Here is a 16,154-nt window from a genome sequence, read left to right on the forward strand (position 1 = left end):
TACCAATATGTGTTAATTAAAATTTTGTTTTCTTGATTTAAAAATTGATAAATCCTATCAACCACCATAAACTAAAAGCATAGAGAGTAAGTGGATTTGATATTAGAGGTGAATCTTTTTCTCTAAGTTGATAATAACTTTACGAGAGTAGGCTTTATTTTTTGATCTCTCTGATTACCCCTACACCTTGGGCAAGGGAAAGTAAAGCACAGAAATTAAGCAATAAGGTAACTCATCTGTAAAGGAATCTGTTGTGGTTTTTTTTGAATCTGTATTTTTCATGAGTAAACATTTATTTACCCCTTTGAAAACACCTGCCCTTTATGAAGAGGGTACCACGTTAACACTTGAAAGAGGTATTGTCTTCTAGGAGCATAAGTTGTATTTGGTAAGATAAAACGTTCCAGACACGGTTGTTATTCTGCCCTGAGTTTTCAATTTAATGTTCAGTTAATTTAGATAAAGTATTTTAATTAGAATTCTGATCCTTCTGTATGAAGGAATACATATTCCACTAGAAACTAACCAAAGATGGTACCAGAGCTTCGGATACATCTATCATGAACTTAAAGCAAGATACCATCAAGAAGTAATCCACTTAGGGACGCCTGGGTGGCTCAGTGGGTTAAGCCGCTGCCTTCGGCTCAGGTCATGATCTCAGGGTCCTGGGATTGAGTCCCGCATCGGGCTCTCTGCTCAGCGGGGAGCCTGCTTCCCTCTCTCTCTCTCTGCCTGCCTCTTCGTCTACTTGTGATCTCTCTCTGTCAAATAAATAAATAAAATCTTTAAAAAAAATAAAATAAAAAAAAATAAAAAAGAAGTAATCCACTTAGAAGATGACAGCGTACTTTATAGTAGTGGTAGTTCTAAGAACCTAATGTCATATATACATATATTTTAACATAGCATCTTGGCACCAGTATTTGGCTTTAGTTCTGGGAAAAGTCACTGATAGCCACTGGATAACTGTCCTAAGAGTTCTAAGAAACTGAGCAATGTGAGAATCAAGGCTTAGTGTATAGGAAGTCTGGACTGGGTTTCTATCCTTGAGGGTAAAATGAGCACACTTAGAATGCACACTTTGGCGATCAATTAAATCCCTAAACATAAGAGAAAAATGTCACAACTTTACTGACATTTATAGTGGACACTGTGGCATGCTATCCAGGGATATCCTCTCTCCCCCACCCCTCACCCCCATGAAGTAGTCACTTCCCCAGCTTCTGGGAATGTTGGCTGATGGCCCTGAGCTGAGATCCCCTACAGTTATTTTCTTTCCCCTAAAGTTAGGCCCCTCAGGTCACAGGACTAATCTCCTCTACTGGGATATAAAGTCCCACCCCCTTGCCTTAATAGGCCCAAATGCAGGGCCATTCTAGCTCTCAGTTCTCAGAGGACTTTAATTCATAACTGCATCCCAGCCCAACTTCCCCCTCCTTCCCAGTCTTGCTACTTTTTACCTCCTCAGAGATGTCGATCTGAAAGCATTCCCATTTAAACTTTGCACCCTAACCTCCACCTCTATTTCCGCAGGGAACTTAGCCTGGGACAACATTTGAAACCCAAAGCCCCCTCCCCCCCCCCAAAAAAAAAAAATCACTTGATTTTTCACTGAAACCACCCAACTATTCCAGATGAATTTTTCTTGCCTTTTATTTTCTTCTATTAAAACAACAACAAAAAATTACCTTCAACCTTTTCTGATTCTTATTATGAACATGTAAAACCACCAATTTATGCTTGCTTCACTTCACTGGTAGCGCATCCAGGCATCTTGAAGCTCCCTATCCCCACCCCATCCCACCTGTCTCCATCTATACCAACAATCATTTTAATATCTGTCCTCCAAAGTCAAGGATATTAAAGTAAAGGAGCTGAACTCAATTAAAATACTTCTAAAAGGCGGGCGCCTGGGTGGCTCTGTGGGTTAAAGCCTCTGCCTTCAGCTCAGGTCATGATCCCAGGCCTCTCTGCTCAGCAGGGAGCCTGTTTCTCTTCCTCTCTGCCTACTTGTGATCTCTGTCAAATAAATAAATAAATAATCTTAAAAAAAAAAAATACTTCTAAAAGGGACCCCTGGGTGACTCAGCCATTAAGCGTCTGCCTTCAGCTCAGGTCATGATCTCAGCATTCTGGGATGGAGACCCACATGCGGTTCCCTACTCCCTGGGAAGCCTGCTTCTCCCTTTCCCACTCCCCTTGCTTGTGTTCCCTCTCTCGCTGTGTCTCTGTCAAATAAATAAAGAAAAAAAAAAAAAAAAAAAAACTAACAACATACCTGACCGGGACTGGCCTTTCATTACAGCGTTGATGATACTGCACGGCTCCTCCTTCACTTGTTTTCAAAGACCTTCCATGTTCATGGCACACTACTGGTATTTTACGGATTTTCTAAGTTATGGGTATTTCTCTTTCGTGTGCACATACAAGAACTGTGTTGAACCAGTACATCACAGAATGCTCAGAACTTTTAATTCGTAATTCACCTTTATTAAAGTAAAACCTCTAAAATATATGCAGAAAATAACGTATTGGGTATTTTCACATCCAAGATAGTCATTGAAAGGTTAAGAGGAAAGAGGTCTTGTTTCTAATGTTTTACAAAGGAAATCTATCTCTAGTACCAAATACCATACTGAGATTATAATATTCTTCTTATCTAAATTTGTTGAAGCTGTTAAGCTTGTACCTTGTTAAAAAAAAAAATGTGTGTGACTTCATTCATAAGGTCTGTCAAAGGTAATCATAAAACAACGAAGCAATCATTTACCCCAAAGACCAGTCCTCTCTAAATGGAATGTATCTTTTTCATTCAACACTACTGGGAGGCAGCCAGGGAAGAGGCACGGAACAGTCCTGGTTCTCCAGCGGGTTCCCCCTGCCCCGGTCTTCTGGAGAATCCAGTATAGAAGGAGCTTCTCCTCAGGAAGCTAACCTCCCATGAAGGGGTGAGATTTAAAACCGATTTCATTGTCACCCTATGCATTACAAAGAGGAGGGGAAAGTCTAAGCAAGAAACACTAGAACAACATTTGAAAAAGGGGAGTGCTAAGGGAAAACCTATAGCTTTTGAGGAAGATAGCCTGTGCACAGCACGTGGAGAGCCAAGATTTTAGTTTTCAAAAAGTAGCTAAAATTTTATTTGTATTTAATCCTTTGTTTATATACCTAAATCAGAAATTAAGCCAAAAAGCATGAAATGAGAACCTCCAGGAACTCATATCCTACTCTCAAATAACCAAAACTACTTAGCCCTAAATGGGGCAGACAAAAAGTTCTCAAGAGCATTAACAGCTCAGGGGATATACATCAAGCCTCTTGCTTTACATTCACAAAATTAGAAAACTGGGCTAAACCTACATCTCAAATGCGTGTCAAATAATTTGCATGGGTTAACCTCCCAAAACAAGCTCACTGCTTTAAAGACACGCTTATACCAACCCTTCATTACATCATCAGGGAAACTGAATCAAGAGGGAACAGCATGGGACACAAATATCTTATATAATCCTTTAATGGTAGCTGAATTTTTCAGAGTCAAATAGGACTGATATGTCACAGCAATGGAACAAAATTCTGCTTTGTTTTAATCGTGTGCTTTGGCCCTTGAGAACCGTTGGTTAGACTTTTCGTTCAGTAATCCATTTCATTAAATATGGTTCAATTCCCAAAGACCTTCACTGGCACTCAATAACAACATTCTTATAAATTAAAGCCAACTATAAGTCCTCCCTCTGGTTTCTCTTCTGTGCTTTGTATATATGTACATCTTTTTCAGGATCATAGTGAACCTTACTCACAGTAAATTGCCTCTCCAACATCGCTAAGAAGTTGTTGTCCCGTTCATAGCGAATTCGGCAAGCTAAAAGAACCACAGAGCGCTTGCTACTGAGATGTTCCAAAGTCTGAAGAAGATCTGCGAATGTTTCTTCTAAATATATGATATCAGCTCCAAGTATCAGGTCAAATTCTCCAGATGAATAACTCCCCAAATTTTGTCCCCAGGTCAGCTCCTTAACAACAGCTTTGGGTTGGATATGGGGAGGTAAGTTGGCTTGAACATTTGACTTAAGAAATTCTAATGCTACTTTTCGGTCCGTGATAGTCACATGAGCACCTAGAATGTGGGACAGAAAGACAGTCATGTGCACATCAATACAACTAATAGCTTGGCTGGGCGTGGAGGGGGGGGTAGTTAAACAGCAGAGTGAGTGTCCCCAGTATTCTACTGCATAGCCAGAAGATCATGGCCTTCAGGGATGGCTGCAGAAGAGCAGAACAACGACCAGTAGCTCCTTCCGCATTGCCTACTGGCAAAGGTGAATCTTTGATTTGCCTCTCTGACACACCTGCAGGCGGAGCTGGCCCACCCTACACAGGTGTCTACCACTACTTTCATTCATTCATTAGGTCATGATCTTCAAGTCAACAGACCTGAGGGTAAAATGGAATCCACAGAAGAAAAATTTAGGAGCAAATGATTATGAAGATGACAAGATACCAAAAACAGGGAAAGGCTACTTTCTGGAGTCTAAGCTTTAAAAGAAATCAAGGGAGAGATTAACTGGCTATTATGAAATCCCAGTCCACATCTCTTGCTGTTAGGAAGAAGCATTATGTATTTTATGCATTTATGTATATATAAATTATATATTATATCATATATTTATATCATTTAATTATGTGCTTATCAATTAAATTATGTATTTATCAATTTAAATTACATACTTATATCATTTCTGAAAAATGGTATACTTAGAGGAGTATATACAAACACTAGATTGTATCAAAGCACTATAGGTTAAAATGTGAGATCATGTTTCCTAAATGCTAAGTTTCTACGTGCGGTGTATACAGTTAATAAGGCAGTATTCTGTTCATGCTTCTTGTGAGTTATTTACCATGACCCAGTGCAGCTGGAGAAGACTGAGCTGGCAGTTCACTCTCATGGTGAAACAAGCATGTGAGGTCAGCCCTGAAACAGATCATCTGCGCGGCAGTAACAATACAGCATGCGTAGTCCTGTTCGGTTTGGGCCTAGTGAATTCTGAACACTGTAACACTAGGCTTCTTCTTTCACGAGATGACCTCTCCTCTGCACCCTTCTGTAGCTGGCATCGTCATGGGTAATTCCCCACGGGGCTCCAGACCAGCTACAGCAAACACCATTTCAGTGGCAGCTCGGACTGATGTTTCTTATCTTGGCCTGTGATGTTAGGACGGTGTGTAATTCGATCTGACATTGACGGTCCCAGGTGTGACACTGAAGACAGTGCTCAAGCTGCTGGGTTTTACAAGCGCTGCCACCCCTTGGACCATTCAGTGCAACCCAGCGTGCTGCCTGATGAGCAGAATCCAGAGATACTGCTCATCTCTCCTGATGATAAGAAAATCACAGACAGCCTTTTCCTGGTTTAACTCAAAACTTTATCTCTGGCTTTCTTAATAGTCTGCATTTACAGGCAATCCTGGAGTGATCTAGTCTCCTGCATATCACCTCAGTGTTCATTTCAGTGCTTCTTACAGGCAGACCTTTTCAGTGCCTGTCTCAAGAGGTTTCTGAGGCTACGGCTAACCTAACCAGCTGGGGCTTCCAGGAGTTTTGGCAGGACCTTAATGTGAGTTGGCCACTCTCTCCTGTAACATCTGTCAACTGTACAAAGAGCCAAGTAGCTACCATCAGCCAGGAGACAAAAACCCCTGCCCTTGTGGAACTTACATTCAAGTGAGGAGCCAGGCAGTAAGAGGGGTTTTTAAAATGAGAATAGCCAGTACGTCATTTGGAGATAGGTACTAGGGGGAAAATAGAGCAGGAAAGAGAGGTGTGAAATGTCCGCAAGTCAGGGAGGTGGGGCTGACATTTCAGATTGAACAAAAAGGAAAGGCCGTGTGTCGCAGCGGGACAGTCCTCCTGGCAGGCCGAAGACCATGTGCCAAGGCCTCCATAGGGGCAGGTGAGGAGACTGCTGTGGCAGGAATGATTGAAGGAGGAATGACTAGATGATGAGGTCAAACAAGTAACAGGCAGGAGGCAGAGGGCCTCGCAGGTCACGTTTCTGAGATGGGAAGCCGGTGGAGAGTGCTGAGCAGAAGTGCCAATGATTTCAGGCTTTAACAGAATTTCTAGAAGTAGGTCAAGACCAGAAACAAGGAGTTGCGTGAAGAGGTCACCACAATGACCCAGGTGAAGGAGGCGGATAGTTTGCTCCTTGCTATAACCACCCCAGGCCCCCACACGAGGCCAGCTCCCAGTACACCTGCCCAGGAGCAGCCTCTCTCCCTGCACAGGGCAGCTCTGCCTGTGGTTTCCTTCTGGGTGTGTGTTTAGAGGGAGGGGCATGGAAGAGGTCTTAGATTTCTTTGAATCTACCAGTTTCCTTTGAATCTTTCTTCCCCTTGCAATTTAGGGAAGATATAGATCATTTGCCCTGTAGTTTCCCACAATCTGGATTTTGCTGATTGTACCATTATATAATTCAGCATGTCCCTGGCTCCTCTGTGTCTCCCATAAATTTGAGTTTAATGTTTTGAGCAAGACTATTTCAGAGGTGGTGGTGTGTTCTTCATCAAGAGGTATGTAGTAGGGGCGCCTGGGTGTCTCAGTGGGTTAAAGCCTCTGCCTTCGGCTCCGGTCATGATCTCAGGGTCCTGGGATCGAGCCCCACATTGGGTTCTCTGCTCAGCAGGGAGCCTGCTTCCTCCCTCTCTCTGCCTGCTTCTCCGCCTACTTGTGATCTCCGTCTCAAATAAGTAAAAAAAAATCTTAAAAAAAAAAAAAAAAAAGAGGTATGTAGCCCTGGGTAGGCTCCATTTTTGTGATGTGAGCAGGCACAAATACTCAATGCCCAGATCTTTCATTCACTAAGTTCCTTTTGCATTTGTGTGTTGAGAAATTTCTATAAAGGGAGGTTTCTTTCAACTACTATTTGATTACTCATTTTGTATAGAACCTGAATAGGAAAGGCAGGATAAACTATGCTCCTCCCTCCCCTTTTATTTTATTTTTTAAAGACTTAATTTATTTATTTATTTGACAGAGAGCACAAGTAAGCAGAGCAGCAGGCAGAAGGAGAGAGAGAAGCAGGCTCTCCGCTGAGCAGGGAGCCCGATGTGGGGCTCGATCCCAGGACCCTGGAATCATGACCTGAGCCAAAGACAGCCGTTTGACCAACTGAGCCACCCAGGTGCCCCTCCCTCCCCTTTTATACACCAGATTCCAAAGATCTGGTTTCGGAGCATCTTTGAAAGATGACTAATTGGGTTTACTTTGTTGGTGTTGTATCATGAACTCATGGATTAAACATTTGATATGTTTAAATCCAGTGCCACTATGAATATTGATGTTCAACTTGTCCTATCTTTTGCCAGTGGACTTTTGACACAACCCCATGTCATCCTTATTAGCTTCCTTGCTAACAAGATATACCGGGGTCATCTTGCCCATTTCCTGCTGCAGAAAATACATTTCCATTACACATTCCCATTACACATTCATTACACATGGTCAGGTGGAAAGAGAGAAGAAAAGTGAGGATGCAGGAGAGGGAAGAAGGAAGAGCGGGTTGGCCCATGCAGGGCAGACAGCGCATGTGAGGATGTCCCACGGAGGGCAAAGGCGGGGACACTGGGCCCAGACACGGGAGGGTTAGAGCGGCAGGGAGGCCACAGAAGCTCTCGTCTGCCTGCAGCAATCTCCTCGGTGAAAGAAGAAGAAATGTCACCAGCTGGGAGTGTGGGCGGAGGACGGGGGAGATCAGCAGAGTAAGAGAGGAAGCAGAACGGAGCCGCTCAGTGGCATCACCCGCCCCCTGAGGTTCCTGACCCCCTCTGCAAAGTGAGGCCCAGCAGCGGCGTGTTCCTGCAGCCTGGCTATATGCAGCAGGCTATAGGGACACTGGCCCGGAATCAGCCGAGGGCTACCCTCTACCTGCTATTCAAGTGAGGAGAAGCAAGGGCAGGCAGAGTGCCTGTGGACGTGAAGATGGTGAAGAAATTACCCCCCCGAGGATCGTGCTGTGTGTGGAGGGCACAGCAACACTTAGCTCATGACGGACTCATGAGAGCTGACCCAGCACGATCACATGTCCCACGGCCACTCACTCGGTAACGGAGAAAGAACACATAAACACCTACCATCACTTTAGCTGGTACTTTTATAAGCAACACCTTATTTATTCGAACATGGGAGCACATGCTACGTACCAGAGACACAGAGATGAGCAAAACCACCCTTGGCCGCTAGGAGCTCAGGTTCAGGAGGAAGGGAAACACAGAGACACGACTGTGATGATGCGAGGTGGGGAGTAAAATATGGAAACGGGTTGCCAGGAAATGATGTGGTCACAACGGAGACCCTCTTCAAGAGAGGCAGAGGTCAGAGAAGAACTCGGAAGGAAGGCATCTGAACTTACACTGGGAAGATGTGACATTAACCAGGGGAAAGGGGTGATGAAAGGGCACTCAGGGCAGAAGGGACAGCCCAGAAGCCACGGGTGTGTCCCTGGAACCAGAGACAATGCAGCCGCTCTGTAATAGGAGCCCAAATGGTCAGGCAAAATGGGGTAGAGCCTCATGAGTTTCAGGCCTTGGGGAGGCACAGGGCTTTCTTTTTGTTTTTTAACTAGGCTCCACACTCACTGTGGGGCTTGCACTCCCAACCCTGGGATCGAGGAATGCTTCACCGACTGAGCCAGCCAGGTGCCCCAAGGCACAGGGGTGTTTAAGTCTGGGCTACCCCAGCACTTCTGCATGGAGAATGGGCCGCTCTAGCCTACTGGGAGGTGGGCCTGAGAAGACAAAGTGAGGCAGGGAGGTCAGCTGTGGGGATGCACCTGGCATCACAGGGGAAAAAGGTGCTGAGAGCTCAGGCCAGGCTGGGGGGTGGGGGGGGGGTATAAAAAGGGAGACCTGGAATCAGGAAATTAGACAATAGATCAACAACAGAGCTCGGAGAGGGAGGAGGGGCTGGGGGAGGGGGTCAAGCAGCTCGCTTGGGAGAGGACTTTGATGGCCACGCTAACTCAGAACGAAAGAAAAAGATGCATTTGCAAAGAGAAGCAGAGCTCAAGTGTAAACACATGTTCTGTTCGAGATGCTGAGAAATAGTCAGGTAGAGACACCCATCCTTCAGTTAAACACACGAGTGCAAAGCTTAGTGGAGACTTACACCAGAAGTACAGAAAACTAAAAGACAATGCTCTTCCCTGAGCATTATATTTTAAGACTGTTCCCCAGACTTGGTGGGCATCAAATCACCTCAAAAGCTTTTAAAATCCAGATTCCCTGACCCCACCCCAATTTACAGAACCCTATCTTTAAAATGGGATACTTTTTTCTAAGAATAGTTTCTAGGCAGTACAAAGAGATTTTCAAAGCAAGAACCAGGGTTTAAGAGTCAGAACTAGATTCCAATTCTAACTCCACAATCCATGAGCTTCGTGACCTTGGCAAGTTACCTAACCTCTACCAAGCCTTCATTTCACCACTGAAGAGAGCTCCAACTGGACCCACCTACCACACAGGGGCACGCTGAGAAGGACGGACTAAAGACCTGGCACCTGGGAACTGCCTAGTAATTAACAGGTGTTTTTATTCTTTTAACAGGAAAATCTCATCACTCATTATTAAAGTTCTGCAGAAAACTCACCAGGGCTTTTTTGGGTGTTCCCTGAATTCAGGAATAAATGACTCAGGATACGAAAAACAAAAATACTTTAAAAAGGGGAATGATTGGGGCACCTGGGTGGCTCAGTGGGTTAAAGCCTCTGCCTTCGGCTCAGGTCATGATCCCAGGGTCCTGGGATCGAGCCCTACATCGGGCTCTCTGCTCAGCAGGGAGCCTGCTTCCTCTCTCTCTGCCTGCCTCTCTGCCTACTTGAGATCTCTTTCTGTCAAATAAATAAATAAAATCTTTTTAAAATAAATAAATAAATAAAAGGGGAATGATCAACCTCTTACATTTCAAAATCACTACCTATTCTGTTCTCACTGCTTCCTTTCTAAAGAGACTTTTTCTTTAGTCTCAGGTTTCAACCTCAAAACTAACACCTAATACTTTGCAGCCACAACAAATAAAGGGTATGCAAATCACATAGCACAGAGAGGTATGCACGACGTAATGTTAAATGAGACGTGTGTGTGTATATACATATGTATGTGTACACACACATACACACACACTCTGTAACCGTGAATTACAGCTATGATTAAAAATACAGGTGGAGGTGGAGGCACCTGGATGGCTCAGTCAGTTAAGCATATGCCTTAGGCTCATGATCCAGGGGTTCTAGGATGGAACCCTGCATCAGGCTCCCTGCTCAGTGGGGAGTCTGCTTCTCCCTCTCCTCCCTGCTCATGCTCTCTCTCTCAAATAAATAAAATCTTAAAAAAAAAAAAAAGATACAGGGGGAGGAAAAGGAATGGAAGGAAATATACCAAAATGGCAACAGTATGTATGTTGCAGAGTCATGAATAATTAGGACGTTTGAGGAGTTCGTCATTCCCTTTCTGTATTCTGCTTCTAGGGCTACTTTTGAAATAGAGTGACATCACTTTTGTAAAAGAAACATGACTTTTCATGATGTCCTAGTTTGTCCAACTCTGATTCCAGAGCTATTGGAGTATCTACTGTGTGGCAAGTGGTGTGTGGGGCCAAGGACACACAGAGTAAGGTGCAGTCCCGAGTCTCAGGAACCTCAGCCAGCCAGGACAGACAGACACAAGGACAAACCGCCTGTTACAAAATGTGACACAGTGGGAACATAGGTGGTGAGCCGACCAAGCGCTATGGGGAGAAGAAATAAGGCAGCAATGAATTCTGCTATGGGGCAGGAAAGGATTCCAATAGGTGACAGTGAAACCCGGCCAGGAAGCACACGTCCCCCATCAGGAGCACACAGTCTGCGGCTCCCTTCCAGCCACTCCCGGAGCTGTCCATCTTGTGAGGCAGCAACTAACCATCCCTCGCTCTGCCCTAGTCTTTGAAGAAGCTCATCCGGTTTTCCCCACCCCACAGATCCAGATTTCTAGATCACAAACAGAAATACTCAGAGGGGCAATCAACATTTATTTGAGCATTTGCTTTGTGCCAGTTAAGGAGCTAACCACTTCCTGTGCCTGATCTCACTGGATCCTCAGGCATGAACTAATTATTATCCCCAGTTTACAGGGAAACTGAAGCTGAGAGATTAAGCAATTTGCCAAAGGTCACAGAGCTGGTAAGAGTTAAAGGAGGTGTCAAAACCAAGTATACTCTAAACCTATGCACTTGGCCAACTAACCTGTTTGTATGCCAGCTGCTGCAGAAACAGAAAAAACCTCATCTCCCTTCCAGGTAACTCCTCTCACAGCAGCAAAGTTAGCATCAAGGAAAGATGACAAGGGACCGCAGTGTCAGGAGCCTGGTTTGACTCTCAGGTCTCCACTGACCAGGACTTCACAAAGGGCTTCATCTCCCAGAACCCCAGTTTCACTGGAAAATAAGAAGTTCAAAATAATACCTAACACCCATGCGGATGTTACAAGGCTAACAAAAGGCAGTGTACGAGCTAGGGCTTCATCAGCGTCTGCAAGGGCTGTGGTGTGCGGCGACGGAAACCTAGCTCCCCACCACCCTGCCCCACTCTCCGTCACATTTGGAAAGGCAAGAGCTAAACAGAGAAAGGAAGACTGAAAAAAGAAAGAAGTTACCAGAAAGAGAACACAATAAAGGACGGGCTTTTGTGGGTCCTTGAGTACCTATACATAATGGGATGGAATTCTAGCTCCTGACCACCAAAGTGTAGTCTACCTGCCAATAGTGTTGGCATCATCACCCCCTGGGAGCTTGTCAGAACGGAGGCTCTCGGGCCTGACCGCAGACCTACAGAAGCTGAAACATTTTAACAAGAGCCCCGGGTGACAGTACTGAAATGAATGTTCTATCTCATTGGATAGTTTGAACTGCATGAGTCAGAAGCTGTAGAAAGGACTCAACAAAGGATTTTTTTAAATTATAAAATAAAAACAAAGCTTAAGGGTGCCAGAGTGGCTCAGTCCGCTGAGCGTCCATCTTTGGTTTAGGTGCTGATCTCAGGGTCCTGGGATCGAGTCCTGAGTGGGCTCCCTGCTCAGCGCAGAGTCTGTTTCTCCCCCTCGCCCCCCCCCACCCCTCCCCACTGTTCAGTGCTCTTTCTCTTTCTTAAATAAATAAATAAAATCTTTAAGGAAAAAAAAAAGCTTAAAAATGCTCTAGGCCTAAGTTAATGTATGTACACCAAACAAAAAATGGCAAACCCTGATATCAATTCAGGACTGCATACTGTGAATACAATTTTTAAATAAGTCAGTACAATCTATAACAGGGCCGACCCTTCTTAGAAGAGAAAAACCAGCAAAGTTTTCTCAGCAAGGAAACTGTAAGAATGAGACTACCTGCTCAACCTGCGTCACAGGGTTAAATCCAACAGAGTATGGGAAGGACCCTAAACTGGAAAAAAAAGCTGTGTGCATGAATATGAGAATTCTCTTTGAACTGAAAGTTCCCTTCAGATCATATTACTGGCATAAAACTGAAGGAGGGGCAGAAACCTAATTCAGACAACCTAATAGTCTCCCCAATTGCAATTCTAATTGCCCAAATAAATGTGCTTGCTTAAAAAACAAATTTTTTAAAAAACTGAAGAAGGCAAAGCAATCTTTTATGAGAAGTATAAATAACAGGATGAGAGCAAGAACAAGAGAGAAGAAACCAGGCTTACTGGAGTTAAGGGCACCAGCAGTTGACTCATAAGCACAGGGCACAGAAAAATCCAGCAAGGGGAAAACTAGTATGGGTCTGTCTCAAGGAAACAGCAATCACACCACGCAATGAGTTCCACTCACAGAGAAGTGAGCCATACACGTATGGCACTCACCCAGCAGGGCCGCCACTATGCCCACCAGCCCGGTGCCGGCACCCAGCTCCACAGCAGAGCAGCCCTGGAGCTCCACAGCTCCCATCTCCAGATACGTGCAAAGAACGACAGCCTGAGTCAAAGCACAGCGGGATGATTCAAGTCAACAAGTGGTTTAGGAGCCCATTTCAGGTAGACTTCCCACTAGCAGGAAGACATCACACACCCCCCTCCCCCCTGCAAGGTTCCAGTCCCAGTTTAGCAACAACAGGCAGAAACTCAGCTGCTGCTGGGAGGTGACCCCCTAAATCAGGCACAGACACTGAGGCCTCAGGCCCCACAAGATCCCCCCTGAGGACAGCAGGGGTCAAGGACACTGCCCACACAACACAGGGTGCTGCTGCGTGTGGCAAGTTTAATTACTGTCTGGTATATGAATTGTATCTCACTATAAAGCTGTTATTAAAAATAAGTAAATAAAGTGCAGTCATATCATCAGTTGCAGTGGTCTTCAGAGGCCCAGGGGTGTACTTACGGCGTCCCACACCACGGCTGCGACTCCCAGCTGTCTCCAGTCCTGCCGGATCTGGATGGTGTGGTTGGCAAAGGAGAAGGTGGCTAGAGGCTTGTGGAATTTCTGCAAGCCCACTCCCGCTGTCTCCTCATAGGGCACCAGGGCCATTTCGCCTGCACTCCGCTCTCTGCTCCCTCAAAGCTGTTGGGCAAAAGAAGCCTGCGTGACGCTCTGGCCAGAAAAAAATGCACTCTCCTAAGTAGCCCCAAATGCTTTTAAGGCCATTTTTTTTACAGGTTCAAAAGAAGACAACAAAGGGGGCGGGGCGGGCGGGGGGCTTTGTCTAATTCCTTTCTGCATGGCTCTTCCTCTTCTGGGAACGGAGATTCCGTTCTGAAGCACGCCGGACGAGGTCTTTGGGCAAAAGCACGCACACCCGTACCACTCCCGCAGGATGCCCTAGGCACTCCGCGGTCACCACCCGGTGAACTGGGGCCGCGGTAAGAGCGAGCGCAGCGGGGCTGCAGGCCTCGGCCTCGGTGAAAGTAGTGCTTCCTACACTGTCCGGGCCCGTCTGGACCGCGGCTGCCACTCGCGGCGGTCGGCAGGACAGTGTTCGCTGCTTCGTTTCGGTCTTCCCTCCACCCCCTCTAAATTCAGCGCGTTCAACAGCGACAGCCCCGGGCCCGAGGCTGCACTTGGACTGAGTGTTAACGGTTTGGTCATCCGGCTTTCTGATACGGTCGCAGTTCCATCTCGCCCGGACTGGAAGTGAAAGACACTCGTGAGCCCCGAGTCGCGGACGGGGAGAGCAGGAGCCCGGGTCCGGGGCGGGCTCGGGCGTCCGCGGCTCAGAGGCCTGCCCTGAGTCCCCAGAACCCGCCCAGCCCCCTCCAAAGCGTCCAGGTACGCACTCGCTTCCGCCGGGCCCCAGAACTCCGGGAACCCACGGGGTGGGCGTGGGGGGTTGGGGAGGGACACCCCCCCCAGCCGCGCCGGACGCGCCCCGCCCCGGGAGTGCCGCCCACTTCCCCAGCCCAGGCCGCCCCGAAGCGGGGCCAGCGACGCGGCGGGGCCCGAGGTGGGCCTCGCTTCTACTTACTGCCGGGGAGCCGGCCCCGCGTGGCGCGCCTCGCTTTCCCCGCCCCGAGCGCGGCCGCCGCCGCCGCAGCCACCCGCCTTAAAAGGCCGGAAGCCGGGAGCCGGGAGCCGGCGGGGCGCGGGCTGCGCGGGCAGGCGGCGGGGGTGGGCGGCGCGCGCGCCGGGAGACACGCGTTTCCGGTCCCTCCTACCCCGGACAGGTGCCCCGCGGCGCACAGGGTCGCAGGTGTGCGGGGCGCGCGCTGGAGGAGGACGCTGAGGGAGAGGACATCCGGCCTCCCTCCGGGGGGTCCCCGAGGTTCCCGGTCCGCCCAATCAGTTTCCGGGACTCGGAAGGCAGCGTGGGCGAGGAGCCAGAGGCGACCGAGGTGCGGAGTCGCGGGTAGGTGCGCGGAGAGGGCGCGGGGGTGCCCTGGCGGGGTGAGAGGGAGCCCACCAGGCTGGCGGGGGAGGCGTTCTCCTGCTGGTTCCACTTTTCTGTCCGTGAGCTGGTTCTCAACCCTCCCCGGCCCCGCCCCGTGTGTGTGTGTGTGGTTTTTTTCTAGTTTGTACGCTGGCCTGTTTTTAGTGTTGAAGGTCACGAATTAGCAGGTGTAGACAAAAGTTTGCTCCGAAGTAGAAATGGTCACCTATTCGTCCTCTCGTCACCAGGGGAAGTCCGAATTGGTGTAATCGCCACTTGGTGGCAATAGAGTAGGAAAAGTGACAAAGCCCTTGTCAGCTATAGCGCGAACTCGGAGCCACACCCTGCGCCCGGGACTCGATCGTGAAAAGCGTCCCGCGGCAGCGGCGGGGCCGGGGGCGCGGGATGTGGCCCCACACCTAGTGCCGGGAGGTTGCCGCAGACCCAAGGCCATAGAGTCCCTCCAGGAGGGCCGACGGTTGGTTCACCTGCCTCGGGACCCCCGTGCTTGACGCCAGAGCCACTGACCCAAGCTGCCGGCCCTTAGAAGGCGCGGCTGGAGTGAGCAGCCCACCGCACGACCCCGCGGGGAGCGGCGTCCGCCTCTCTGGGAAAGTTTCCTTTGCTTCCTGACCCCCAGTTCCTCCCCCACGTGCCGCCGCTCGGTCCCGGGAATTCTCAGCCCTGGCTGCGTGTTAGAATGCACGCGAGCTATTTTCAACTCCCCCGGCCTGGACTCTGCCCCTGGGAAGTCTCCGTTGGTGTGAGGCGACCCGAGCATTGGTATTTTTCAGCGCTTCCTGGTAATTCCCTTTTGCCACCTGCTGTCGGGGCCGGAGGCCAAGCCTGAACCCCGCCGCTACTCGCCTCTTCCCGCCTGCAGGGGGCGTGCCGTCCTCTCTGCACACCTCAGCCTTCCAGAGGAAGGGGGTGCTGCGAAGGAGACTTGATCAACTTAATAGATCAGCAGCGAAGTTCTTTTACTTTTTTTTTTTTTTTTGCTCGGTTCATTTATTTTTAAAAATTTGTGTAATAGAATTTATTTTTAGAGCAGTTTTAAATTCACACCAAAATTGGGAAGAAGGTACAGAGATTTCACATTCACTTCCCGCTCCAACACCCGCATAGCCTCCCCCCATGATCAGTAACCCCCCACCAGAGTGGGACATTTGTTACAACCGATGAACCTACACTGACACATCATTATCACCCCAGGTTTATCTTGAGATTCATTCTTGGTATTGAGCATTTTATGACTTTGGAC

At 47.9% G+C, this 16,154-nt stretch overlaps 2 protein-coding genes across 7 annotated transcripts in view; one reads left to right on the forward strand and one right to left on the reverse strand.

Annotated features, from left to right (window-relative positions):
* Window positions 1-2,468: 2,468 nt before the first annotated feature.
* METTL21A (methyltransferase 21A, HSPA lysine) lies at window positions 2,469-14,628 on the reverse strand. 6 transcript variants are annotated; one of them, XM_047720881.1, is made up of 4 exons: window positions 14,489-14,628; window positions 13,408-13,587; window positions 12,894-13,005; window positions 2,469-4,117 (listed from the first exon to the last, which is right to left on the reverse strand). In XM_047720881.1, exons 2-4 carry the CDS (start codon window positions 13,552-13,554, stop codon window positions 3,720-3,722), a joined length of 657 nt encoding a protein of 218 aa, XP_047576837.1. In that variant the 5' UTR covers window positions 13,555-13,587; window positions 14,489-14,628; the 3' UTR covers window positions 2,469-3,719. The 6 variants fall into 6 exon arrangements, with proteins under 6 accessions (XP_047576837.1, XP_047576836.1, XP_047576838.1 ...); XM_047720880.1 differs by having other exon boundaries at window positions 13,408-13,617; window positions 14,489-14,617; XM_047720882.1 differs by lacking the exon at window positions 14,489-14,628 and adding an exon at window positions 13,865-13,999.
* Window positions 13,632-16,154, forward strand: part of LOC125095514 (translation initiation factor IF-2-like) — a 64,089-nt gene continuing 61,566 nt past the window's right edge. Inside the window, exons 1-2 of the mRNA XM_047722010.1 lie at window positions 13,632-13,645; window positions 14,136-14,855. Coding sequence (XP_047577966.1) covers window positions 13,632-13,645; window positions 14,136-14,855 — 734 coding nt within the window. The remainder of the gene's footprint in view (window positions 13,646-14,135; window positions 14,856-16,154) is intronic.

The sequence above is a fragment of the Lutra lutra genome, chromosome 3 (assembly GCF_902655055.1).
Source record: "Lutra lutra chromosome 3, mLutLut1.2, whole genome shotgun sequence".
Taxonomy (NCBI): domain Eukaryota; kingdom Metazoa; phylum Chordata; class Mammalia; order Carnivora; family Mustelidae; genus Lutra; species Lutra lutra.